Source organism: Hippoglossus stenolepis, chromosome 7, assembly GCF_022539355.2.
Source record: "Hippoglossus stenolepis isolate QCI-W04-F060 chromosome 7, HSTE1.2, whole genome shotgun sequence".
Classification (NCBI taxonomy): Eukaryota; Metazoa; Chordata; class Actinopteri; order Pleuronectiformes; family Pleuronectidae; genus Hippoglossus; species Hippoglossus stenolepis.
The window spans coordinates 8,535,882-8,549,193 of record NC_061489.1 but is presented as its reverse complement, the minus strand read 5'-3'; the positions used below and the strand labels follow the sequence as shown (position 1 = coordinate 8,549,193).

The 13,312-nt window shown below is 42.9% G+C and overlaps 1 protein-coding gene across 1 annotated transcript in view; it reads left to right on the top strand.

The window, feature by feature from the left end:
* tenm1 (teneurin transmembrane protein 1) overlaps window positions 1–13,312 on the top strand; it is a 180,259-nt gene that overhangs the window by 160,083 nt on the left and 6,864 nt on the right. Inside the window, exons 26-33 of the mRNA XM_035162292.2 lie at window positions 2,381–2,468; window positions 4,145–4,341; window positions 5,776–6,089; window positions 6,780–6,952; window positions 8,422–8,666; window positions 9,396–9,689; window positions 11,136–11,380; window positions 12,101–12,243. Coding sequence (XP_035018183.2) covers window positions 2,381–2,468; window positions 4,145–4,341; window positions 5,776–6,089; window positions 6,780–6,952; window positions 8,422–8,666; window positions 9,396–9,689; window positions 11,136–11,380; window positions 12,101–12,243 — 1,699 coding nt within the window. The remainder of the gene's footprint in view (window positions 1–2,380; window positions 2,469–4,144; window positions 4,342–5,775; window positions 6,090–6,779; window positions 6,953–8,421; window positions 8,667–9,395; window positions 9,690–11,135; window positions 11,381–12,100; window positions 12,244–13,312) is intronic.

Sequence of the window (13,312 nt, the reverse complement as noted above, 5' to 3'; positions counted from 1 at the left end):
CTTCCTGATGGAGTCTGTGTGGTGGTTGGTCCAGGTCAGGTCATCACTGATGTGGACCCCGAGGAACCTGAAGCTGCTGACTCGGATGGAGAGGGGGGCATGTTCTACTCCTTGTCTCTTCCTGTAGTCCACGATCAGCTCCTTTGTTTTGCTGACGTTGAGATGGAGGTTGTTGTCCTGGCACCAAGATGTCAGGGCTCTGACCTCCTCTCTGTAGGCCTTCTCATCGTCGCCGGTGATCAGGCCTATGACGGTCGTGTCATCAGCAAACTTAATGATGGTGTTGGAGCTGTGGGTGGCCACGCAGTCATGCGTGAACAGGGAGTACAGGAGAGGACTGAGCACACAGCCCTGGGGGGCACCGGTGTTAAGAGTCAGGGTGGAGGATGTGGTGCTGCCTATCCGCCTGTGGTCTGCCCGTCAGGAAGTTCACTCACATTATTCTGCTCCTCCGCTCCCTTCACTGGTTACCAGCAGCTGCCCACATCCATTTCAAGACAATAGTCTTCAAGACACTAGCCTTCCCATGCACGCAGCTGTACACATTTGTATTTGTTCACAATCTGAAGTTAACCAACAACTTCAGAATACAAAGAACCATATTGACTGACAAGGAAGAGATTTTACACAAATATGACAGGCTTGTTTGCCTGACTTGCCGCTGCACCTCTATCGAAATGGTTTTACCTGGCAACAACTTCACTTACACGGATCAATGTCAAGCAAACAGAACAGCACAAGACTGTTGCAGACAAGCAAAAGTTATGACTTACTTCTCCGATAACAACATTGCCAGGTCGTCATCTGTCCTGCATCCTTCCCTCCCCTTCCCGTCCTTCTGCGGTGGCTCTGCCATGATGTCCACACTGAGAATGGCTAGTTAATTGTCTGTTATTGCTAGCTGATAGCTGCAAGCTCCGATTCCAGTTGTTGCTATATGACGTATGCTGTAAAGTAGGTCGGAATATTCCAGCAAGGTACACAGAGTTACATAGTGCAGATCCAGGCCTCCAGGGAGCGCTGTGGCAATGACACCCACACAAGTTTGAGTGTCCTCAAACAGATTTTGACGCTGTTACTTTAAGGTTTAAAAACTACATTGCTTTAACAAAGTTAAGAAACCAATCCTGTCAACTTGTGGGTGGGGCTCAGTACCTGGAAAAGGCTCCTCTACTGCAGGCGAGCTGTGAGGGCGGAGAGATGGGGAGCAGGGGTGGGGTCACATTAGCATATTTATAGATCTAGGTCATGAACTGAGAAGGAGGATGTTACATTTAAGCCATTTTCGGGCCATAAGTGGAGTTTTGTCAAGACAAACCTTTTGATTATGTAATTTTGAGGAAAGATGAAGTTTTAGAGGGTGTAATAAGATGCTGGAATTAAACTTTAAAGGAGAAGTTCACCATATTAGGAAATACATATATTTATCTCCTTGCCAAGAATCCAATGAGAAGATTGATTCCACTCCCATGACTGTATGTTAAATATGAAGCTACTGCCGGGAGTCGGCTAACTGAACACACTGACTGGGAACAGCTGGCCTGGCTCTCTCCAATGGTAACAATAAATCTCACTAATTAACACTTAATCTATTGTTTTTACACCACGGTGTTTGTAGAGATAAAAAAAAAAAAGATGTGTGTTAATTATTGACCTTTAAAAGTTCTATACAGACACGAGGTTGGTATCAATCACTTCATCTAACTCAAGAAATCCAATAAGCGTATTCCTCAAAGCTCCAAGCTATTCCTTTAAGACCCAAATTCAGTCAGTTAAAATATATAATGACTTAAACTAAGCACACTGCAAATCAACCTCCCATAATAAAGGGAAATTAAAGTTGATAAAAAGAAGGATCTAAATCTTATATTCCAACAATGCATCATTTGAGCCAGTTAAAAGTCATCATCGTTCTTGGAAGATTAAATTGTTGGTGTAACAGTTTTTACCTTCATGTAAAACTCTCCACACCGGGGAAGTCTCAGTAATTTAATGTTTTAAAGATAAATCTCAGTCCACAAATGCACATTCAGGCCAAACAAGAAATGCTCTCACACACTGGAGATACATGCTTGAGATACAGTTTGTTTTTCCTGAAATTAAAAAAAGCATCTAAGATATAATCTATTATTATGTGTGTTGTTGTTGAAGACTGGTGGATAAACACAGTGTTGTCCTTTTACTTTCATTTCATTTTTAATATGATTCTTCTGCCTTTTCAGCTCAAGTGTTTATGAAATGCCATCATTATCTTTTTCTGCTGGGGAGGTTAGACGGAACAAAGGATGCTGCTGAACATCATCCTCTCAGCAACAATGATGTCCTCCAGCATTTTATATATGTCTGTGACGTCTTGTTTTTTTTTTTGAACACTCCACAGGTATCAACCAACGGGGAGATTTCTGTTATCTCTGGAGCCCCCACGGATTGTGACTGTAAGATAGACCCCAACTGTGACTGCTTCTCTGGTGGGTCACCATGCAGGACACACGTGCGCGCACACACACACACACTAACCTTACCCATGACCTCAGAAATTACATGTTGCTTCATTAAGAACAGGCTTCGGTTTACTGCTCCTGACAAGATCAGCGTTTATGCTGGAAAAGGTCCTAAAGAGGTGAAAAAAATAAAAAATAAAGTGAACACACACAAATGAGTTTTGTGAGTTCAGGATTAAGCAATGTGAGAGTATTAAATTATGTCTAATAAGATTGCGCACATGTAATCATATCACCTTTGGCCTGGTTCTCATGTATATTTGAAGGAGACACAAACAGGGACATTTTAAAAGCTTTACATGCATTGAAATTGTCAGTACATTTGATATTGAGTGATTAAATCTTGCTGTGTGTGTGTCCCTGCTGGCCAATGATGTTATTTACAGAACTAGAGCAGAATCTTTTCTATCTTCTCTGTCTCCTGCACCGTTTCCTCCTTCCTTCACTTTCTGAATAATTTAAGTCAGATGGAGATTTAATCTCTAAACAGGGCTGTTTCTCCTTGAAAAATAATAAAAAAAAGATTTTGGAGAGTGACGTTTTCATAAATTATGACAGGAAATGACCATCTTGAATGTCACAATGGAAAAGTAAGTGAGCTTGACTTGTGAATGGATGCGTGGTGGGTTTGCAGAAAGTGCTTGTGTATGGGGGGGATATATTTGTATTCATAGTGAGGCTCCTTCTTCGCAAAAACTTCCAGCTAAATTTCAGCTCGAAAGAAACCATTCAAGTCCATTCAAATAACAGCTGGCGAAAGAAAGAGCTCTCGTCTGGCCGCTGAAGGTTTTAACTGGCTGGTGTATCATGGAAGGGCACCTGAAGTGTAATAAAGTGAACAAATAATCAGATGTTCTTTTGACAGTTAGGCCATGCTTTCATTGTAAGTGTCAGAGGAGGTGATTTTTATCATTTAATTCTGCTCATAAAAATCAGTCTCTTTTTCTATTCAAAATGGTGCAAAGTGTCGCTCATATTCAACAAGCCAATGGGCTGTAACCATCCCTTTTTCTTGGTTTGTACTTTGCATATTTTCAATCATGTCTTGCTGTTAACAGATGATTACTCTCTTCAGAGGCTTTCCGTTTCCATCCCTTCACCATAAACACTCACACAGTGTCTTTGAACATGCGTACATATGCGGATGTGAGCACACACCCGCGAATACAAACAGACATGAGCATGCACACACACACGCATAATGTGCATGCTGTCAGGAGATAGACTGCCACCCTGCTGTCTGCACAGACCCATCAGAGGCCCCAGGCCTACTGCTGACAGCATCTAAAGGGCTTCACCCGGCTATTATCCCGCTGTGCTACCAAAGACATCTGAATGCATTCAGTCACCCACCACCGCTGTCTGATAAGGCTGAGGTCACTATCAAGGTGGTTATATCCACTCCATTGGGAAGCTACAGTATCGCAACAAGTCAGTCCTGGGCTAAACTGATAAACGCTGCAACACCGTGGGATCTTCATATTTTGTAAAAGCTTGTGTTCACTCGTTGCGACTTCTTCCCTCTTCTAAAGAATGATTTGTATGTCTCAGCGGGTTTTTTAACTCAGGGTGTCTTCACTTATGCTATTTTGATGATAAAGGGTCTGTACTCATTGAAATAATGTCTTCTCATGTCTTATCAGGAGATGGAGGCTATGCCCGTGACGCTCGTCTCAAAGCCCCCTCCTCTCTGGCCGTGGCCCCCAACGGAACCCTTTATATTGCTGATCTGGGTAACATCCGGATCAGAGCCGTCAGCCCCAACCAGCCTCAGCCCAGCCCAGCCGGACTGGTGGAGATCAGCTCCCCACTGGACCAGGAGCTCTATCTCTTTAGTCAGGTACACTGTGCAGCTGAGATCTGTCTATTAAAGATTCAGTGTGTAGAATTTAGTGACATCTAGTGGTGAAGTTGCACATTGCAGCTGAATACCCCTCACCTCACCCCCTCCTTCCAAACATGAAAGATAACCTGTGGTAGCCTTCAGTTGTCATTAAACTCAAAAGGTCCAGTTTGGAATTCTGTAAAAAACATGGTGGCTTCCGTACAGAGGACCCGCTCCTGATGTAAATATAAAGTATTTAAATATAAAGGGCCCATTCTAGGGTAAATAAAACAACAATTCATTCAATTTAGATGAAACACACTAGTGAAAACATCACTAGGATTATTTTAGATCCCTTTCACCTAAATCTTACACACTGCACCTTTAAATGTGTATTTGTATATAAAATATCAACTTGTTACATCAGTTAGGGTCAGAATGAGGAAAGGATCTTTGTGAGAACAATGTTATGTCACTTTATGCATTAATTTACATTCATTCATAAGTTCAGACTCAGCCTGTGTGACTAAAATTTACATTTAACTAATTTAAAATAAGTTGAGCCAGACAAACTGATTCTCAAGTGGTTGTAGTTACTAAATATTGACATCATTGAGAGTGAGCGGTAAAATGGGTTAATGTGGAATGTGCTCTACACGTCATGTTACCTGGGATAGCTAAGATATTCTTTACCATGTTAGCAGATACCCTTAAAATAAAACTGTTACTGTTCTTTAACCCTTTTTTACAGTCAGGACACTGATGTCCTTTGAAGGTTTACAACCAAAGAATCAGAATGGGATAACATTTTGTTAACACACATTCAGACGAGTGGTGATGCCTGAGTACAGCGCGCAGGAGACAGGATATTACATGTTAATTCTGCGGTGGGAGTCACATGTTTTTGTTGACAGCATTTGAACTCCACTGTCGGTGTTATTCACCAAAAGCTCTTGAATCTAATTGTCTTTCCGAGTTAACATCTTCGTCGGTGTCTTCAACGTGTATGGCACCTTTTTTTTCATCCTGAGATATTTGTATTCTTCCAGTTTTGCATCCGTCACGTGATCGTAAACACGCCCACTCGCCTGCTGTGAATCTTCCTCCTGTATTCTCACTTGGGTTCACTCAGACATTGTCCAGCCATTTTACCGTTGTACCTTATGTTTGGAAAAGACTTTGTAGCTAATACCACAAGTCTGAGTCAGCAGCTGCTGCAGTGACATGAATATCCTAAAATGCTTTGGACAGGTAGAATCAGGAGACGTTCAAACAATGTCTAATTTGTCAAGCTCTGTGTCTCAGGTTGTGCACAGACCACAGCTCTACCAAGGCCAAAATATACCAGTGGTTACTGAGAACAAAAACATATACATAAACTGAATAATGGATTTATAAATGGCTGCTTCAACACAATCCTGATCACCTTCTCTTCCTTTTCCACGACAGAATGGCTCCCACATGTTCACCAAACACCTGATCACTGGCCACTACCTGTACAACTTCTCTTACGGCACAGACGGTCTGCTGTCTGGGCTGATGTGTCGCAACGGCCACAAGCTCCAGGTGAGGAGGGACGCTCATGGAGTGCCTCTCTGGCTGGCGCTACCTAGCGGACAGGTGTACTGGCTGTCTCTTAGCAACAGTGGAACACTGAGGAAGGTGTCAGCCCAAGGCCATGACATCGCCCACATCACCTACCATGGCAACACGGGTCTCCTAGCAACCAAGAGTGATGAGAACAGTTGGACCACTGTTTATGAGTAAATTAAAAGTTTTCTTTTCTTCTCAGCTTATTGTGCTCTCGTATATTTCTTATTTTCTGTCTTTATTTCTTTGCCTCTTTCACTTTTTCTTTAATTCGTGCTTCACTTTCTTCACTCTGAATGGTCACCTGGACATGGAGATGACATGAATGTGCATGTGTATGTGTATGAATGTGAAATAGAACTTGAGTAAGCGGTGTGACGTGTGAGTGCCATCTGGTGGTATTAAGTGCATCACCGCTGTAGTAGAAGGCCGGTGAGACTTGTTTTATCCTTTTGTTTTTTTGCTGACTGATTTGCTGAAAGACACTTCTGCAACACTTTGATCACATTTAGTATTGCACGCGTAGAACACACACACACACACACACAAACACATCTGTCTGAATTATTCACCACTACCAACCCAGTCTCTGAGTCAAATTCCACAGCTGGATAATTACACTTATAAATCATAGTTGACACTTACTCTGTGTTGTGGAGGTTTGTGTATGAGAAGGGAAAAACAGAGCGATAGTGAGCGTGGATGTGTGTGTGTGTGTGTGTGTGTGTGTGTGTGTGTGTGTGTGTGTGTGTGTGTGTGTGTGTGTGTGTGTGTGTGTACGGCTGAGTTTATTTGTCCATGAGTGACAGTTATCTGTGTGTGCCTGTACTTGTATATCATCGTCTTCGTGTTTATTCTCCAAGGTACAACAGCGAGGGCCGTGTGACCAACATCACCCTCCCCACGGGGGAGGTGAGCGGTTTCCACGGCAACCTGGAGCGCTGGTCTCGGGTGGAGGTTGAGGCATCTAACCGCGAGAACTTTATCACCAGCACAAATCTGTCTGCCAGTGACACCATCTACACCTTCAGACAAGGTACAGCATCATGGTGCCTTTTTTTGTTCCCCTCCTCATAGGGCAGGGTTATTCACGGGTTGACATGGAGGAAAATATTATTGCCTCACCATGTCCCCAACTACTTACCACAAACATGCTGCAAGGCGGTTTATAACTCATCTGGGGGGACTGAACCATAGGCAACAAACACACAGATGTATAAAGACGGCAGATTGTAAGGTTATAGCGATATTTAAACATTTATGACAGACAAACTGCAATAACGCGGCTGTTATTCTGCTCAGGTCAGACACTATGACCTGTGCTTTTCTTATTCTTCTTCATCGGCTGCACTTAAACGCCTACATGCAGGAGACTCACACCTTCGTCAAACGGATTTATCGATTTCTATAAATAATTCACATATGGATCCGATATGACCTCTTTACATAACCAGAATAATGGGCAGTGAAACAAAAGTGCTCTTTATGTTTTTTTATTTACGAAAGAAGCGACGGATCAGACGGAGCCTTGTGAAATGTCTTAACGACCGCGGGAAGAGAAACAAAAATGGAAAAGAGGGCAGAGATGAGAGGAAGAGAAAATGAGAGTGGAGTGGAGAAGCCGCTCGTGGGAGCAGTTTCTTCTCATGTCATCCCTTTAATTGCTTTCTAGCCGTTGTCACAATGACAGGACTGCAGGGAGAGAAAAGCTGCCCCAACACACATAAATACACGTGCACACAGGCCGGCGTGTGCACAGTGCTACAGTATGACAGAGCTGCCAGGGAAGAGTTGAAATGAGCCCCTATTTTAGAATACCCCCCCTCTTTCTGTACTTCCGTCAGTGTTTCTTTTCTTGCCTCTGAGGCAACAATAACCACATGTATAGAAAGAGATTTTATGATTGTGCAGAGAATAAGTTACTGTCCAGTTTATCAGCTGTGTTAAGTTTTATGATTAAAATATAGATTTATGACTATTTTACCTTCTTAATTGTTTCAAATATGATTGAAACTCATTGGCATGTGTAAAATGTTATTCAGAGTGATATAGAAATGAAAGAACTGTTTCTGAAAAACCTTTGCAATGTGTAAAAACCTGTCAGGGCCGCGCACCCCTCCCTTACCCCTGCTTTTCTCTCTTTCTTTATCTCTCTCTCTCGTCCTCTTTTTATTGCTCTGTCTCTCCGTCTGTCTCTGGGTTTCTTCGTCACTTTTGATTAAATTATTTAAAAAAATGTTTTTTAGATATAATAACGGGTACCAGCATCACAGACTTTATGCAATTAATCCAAACACAACAGACACATTGTACAAAAGTCCAGATGTGTATTCATTGCATTCATGTAGTTTGCTGCTGTATCTCATTGATTTTTCTCAAGGCTGTTTTTTGCGAGACAGTGACTGATGTTTTTTTCACACTTTTCTCATGTGTTGCATACTTGCATTATTGTGTGCACGTGTGGTTTTGTGTGTGTGTGTGTGCGTGTGTGTGAACAACACCCAGACCACGCTCAGAGTTCGTACAGAGTCAGTGCCGACGGGTCGTTCCTGGTGTCGCTGGCTAGTGGAATGGAGCTGTCTCTCAGCACGGAGCCCCTCCTCCCGGGGGTCGTCGGGGGAGGACTCAGTCCAACGGCCAGCCGCTGTAACATTAGCCTGCCAGGAGACCACGCCCCCAGCCTGATCGAGTGGAGGCAGAGGAAGGAGCAGAGCAAGACCAACTACAGCACCTATGAACGCAGGCTCAGGGTAAAATACTACAACATATTCTGAAGCCTACACACAGTATATTGAAAATCAGGACCTCCAAACTGAGGACAACATGAAGAACACAATGCGTTAACAGAATACACAGTGGAACCAGTGAAAACACCAACACTATGTGTGAATAGGTCAAATTACATCACGGCAACCACATCCTAGAAGTATGCGTGGTTAAGCCAGAGTGGTGGAATCTGACTTTTAAACACTGCAAATAAATGTCATTTCAAATTGCAATGTGCCCACATCTATTCAGTGGATTTTCCTTCTGCTTTCTTTTTTTCTTTTTTTGAGGCAAACCATGGAGCACTTTGAACAGCACTACAGCCTGTTCCTACACAACACGTTCGATGTCCGGGTTGATTAATGATGTCGCCGTTAGCTGTACTTTCCACAAATCACACACTGACTGCAACACCTCTCCTCTTTTTTCACTGCACAGAGAGTGCACTGCACAAATGGAATATTTCATAAGAATGGGCCATCTTATCTGATGTCTGCTAATTATATGCAATCCCCAGGCCTCTGCAATTTATTGCTATTATGCAGACCTGGTTTGCATTAAATGTCACAATTAATTTATCTAAACTAATGAAATATTTGCTTGTCTCTTCACGCTGCTTCATTTATATTTGCATTTCTGTGGCCTTATTTAGAATTGTTGGTGATTACAGAGTGGCCACGCACAGGCTGACATTTCACCGTTTTTCTTCGCAGGCACACAACAGGAACCTGCTGTCCATAGACTTTGATCAGAACACCAGAGTGGGGAAGATCTACGATGACCACAGGAAGTTCACCCTCCACATCCAGTATGATCTGCTGGGCCGGCCCGTTGTGTGGTCCCCCAGCAGCAAATACACCGAAGTGAACATCAGCTACTCCGGTGGAGGACTGCTGTCAGCCATCCACCGTGGAGAGTGGTCTGAACGGCTGGAGTACGAGAACGAGAGGGTGGTCTCCAGAGCGTGGGTCAACGGCAAGATCTGGAGCTACACATACGCAGACAGAGTAAGAGCTGTTCAGTCAGAAAACATGTTCAGGTGGTGATGTGGTACACAGGTTATAACTGTTTCTTCAACTGCTTTCACACATACACCAAACTCTGGTTGATGTTTGAGTGAGATGTGTGTGAGAATACAGCAGGAGATTCTCCACAGGATTCAGTGAGAGCGAGTGGGCGTGTTGATTACAGACACAAACATTGACGGTGATAAGAACCGATGCCTTTGTCGAGGCGCTGTAAACAAAAATATGTGATCTCCGCAGCGTAATTTACCTCGCCTGAACACTGCAGGGATTTTTCTGTTGTTTCGGACTGGATAATCTCCTGCCATGTTTTTCACATGCGATAGGCAACCTCTAGAGACAGTCCGGACCTCATTGTGGATACATTCTCCAGAGTTCATGTCTGAAAATGGTCATTCTGAGATTTTTTTTTTTTGTGATGGCCTCTTCACCCACTTGCTTTTGTCTTCGCTGTAAGAAAGAATTCTCACACCTCTGCTCTTTCTCTGTTTGCTGCTGTTTGGGTTATGCAGTCACGTGAAACCAAAAGTAACACTCTCAAAGTGCCAAAGTATGAACTTGAAAGCACATTAAAATGATTTACAGCGCTTTACTTTAAGCCATATTATTTATATTTTTTCTTTCCTTTGAGGCATCAAATGGTTTCTGTTCCTTTAAAATAAATGCAAATCAGTCTGCAGAGTGAGGTTCTTGTCTGTGGTAAAGTTTCTTTGTTGAAGGCCAGTTATTGTACAGACTAAAATCGACCTGCACTTATAAACTGCACAGTGAAAACACAGCTCTGAGAGCAGACAAGATATATTCATTCTGATGGAGTGAACTTCAAGTTTCAAGGCTCTGCAATTCCAGCAAGCCCTCATTTTGCTTTCAATAAAATGCTTAGAATTTTTTTTTTACAGTGCCTGTGATTTTTTGTTAATGATCTAAAACCCACCAAGAGCAGTATGCTCATTTAAGTGTGTGACAAAGTCGGAAGCTACCAGAGATTATAATTTCCGTACTTGAATTAATTGAAATATTTAATGAACTGATATTAAGCCTGAAATATACTTAGTACGAGGTTGTGATAAAAGGCAAAACTTTAAATGAGCTTATATTACAGAACCATCCGGAAATGAATTATACCTGCATGTATTATGAAAAAATGAATTCATTATAACAGAACAGTATTTTTGCACAAAAGTGTTTAACATCACTTCAGACTGTTCCAGCAGCCACAGTGCTGCAAACTCATATTTTCAAAGCTTGTCTGAAAAGCTGTGAAGACCTCAAGCTGAAACCAAGGTTGCTTGTTCTGACCTGTTTCGGTGATGAAAAGCTTTTCACAGAACGACATTGAAATACAGAAATACACCAGACAGAGGAAGGAGAAGCTTCTCAAACTGCAGTTGTTATAACTCCACTGTGCATCTGTCTGTCTTCTTTCAGTCCATTATGCTGCTCCTGCATAGCCAGCGGCGCTACGTCTTTGAATACGACCAAACGGACCGTCTGGTCGCCGTGACGATGCCCAGCATGGTGAAACACATCCTGCAGTCCCTCCTGTCCGTCGGTTACTACAGGAATATTTACATGCCTCCCGACAGCCAGGCCTCCTTCATGCAGGACTACACCCTCGATGGGCGACTGATGAGAATCCAGTACCTGGGAACGGGGCGTAGTGTCATCTACAGGTATGACACACATCACTGAAACATTAATGGCTGTCAGTTTTATCAGTAAAGGTCGGGAGCCAATGCAGTGTGGAAAGAGGTGACATTGCAGACGCCACTGGTTTGATTCCGGTGAAGCTTGGAGCTATTACGCATCTTGGCACAATCGTCATGCATATCAAAACATAACACTGATGGGCTTAATGAAGGTGCTCAAATGAAAGGCTAATCTCACAAACCGTAAAAGCCCTGTTAGCCCGAGTGTAGCCGACACCAGAACGTGCCAGGCACACCCAGCTGTCCTTACAAATTGCACTGATTGGACTAATGGGGGACACGGATTAAAGGTCAAATTTTTTATCATCACACTATGTCAGACGCTGCCGATCTGATTTTTGATGAAAGCTGGAGGACGGATTCTGGCGGCGTTCTGGCATTTAACATTTTTTAACACTCATTGGCTTGACGGGGACACGATAATAAACGGCCCATTTTCAAGAAAGGCCATAACTGCCACGGCTGCCGCTCTGATTTTGATGAAATGTTTGAAAGGTGATGCAACTTGTTTCTTAACAGCCCACGGTGTCTTTGTATTATTCATGAGGTATAGCATGTTTACTGATACTGCAGTTCAAATGTGTTATTCTGTGCATTTTATCCTTTTAGTAGAAACTTTTGACACGACTAATTTATAATCTATTCATGAAACTGTTCTGTTTTCATTTTACTTTGTTTTTTAAGGTATACACCAGCAGCGCGGCTCTCTGAGGTGGTTTATGACTCCACCCTGGTGACCTTCACTTATGATGAGGCCTCTGGCACTGTCAAGACCATTCATCTCACCCACAACGGCTTCATTAGCTCCATACGATACAGACAGACAGGTACACACACATGCACTCACGCCACAAACACTCAAGGGACCAAAAGCCACACGTTTAAATTATTTACAATGTGCAATGAGTCATCTGTAAATGGATAATTTAAAAGCATCTATCTGAGCGTGAGATCGTCTTATGGGCACAACTCAAAGCATCTGTGCTGTGACACGACTGCACAATCATATATCTTGAGCCGGATTTTTTGTGCAGTATCAAACTCTGGAGTCTGACTTTGAGTCAGCCTTAGTGTGACTTCATCTCACGCAGAGGCGGACACAGCCACAGTTAGAAATGTAAATCAGGTAGTGTATGTTCAAGTGAGACTGTGGTCTACCACAGCAGTGAATACGAGACCACCCGCGCCTCCGAGCTACGTTCTCTCTGCCTGATCAAAGTAAACTGGCAACTGAATATGCATTTTTGCTTCTATGGTTGGCACAGTGTGGATATGCTACATTTGTGTTGCATGCCTGCATGTGAACATTTCTCTGCTTTGCACTCCTACATGTCTGTGTCAGACAGGAAATCAAATATAAACTCCAATGACAGTTGTTTCACTTTTGATACAGAAAATAAATCAAAAAGATTGTGGTTTATAAATTATATTATAACCCAGTAAGAGAATGATCCTCAATTGGCCCCTGTAGCCAACATTATTAAAACATTTCACCAATTCCTTCTACTTACTTCTCTGCTGCTGGTTCACCGCATGTGGCTTTGTGATTGGCTCACCGTCATCAGGTGGCCCTTATCTGTGAGGCACGGATGTGTGTGTGTGTGTGTGTGTGTGTGTGTGTGTGTGTGTGTGTGTGTGTGTGTGTGTGTGTGTGTGTGTGTGTGTGTGTGTGTGCATCGCATTGCCCTCCCTGTGAATAGATTCTCACCTTCCTTTAACTGATCTTATTTCATCAGAACAACCTGAGCCTTGAAGAGAGAAGAGATAGCGGTAATTGTCTCTTGAGATGAGGCAAGGGAAAAAAGTAAGGGACCAAGAACAGTAGAGAGTCAGTGATATAGAGAGGTAAGCGAGGGAGATAAGGACCAGAAAAGGAGAAGGAAATATGACAGCTTG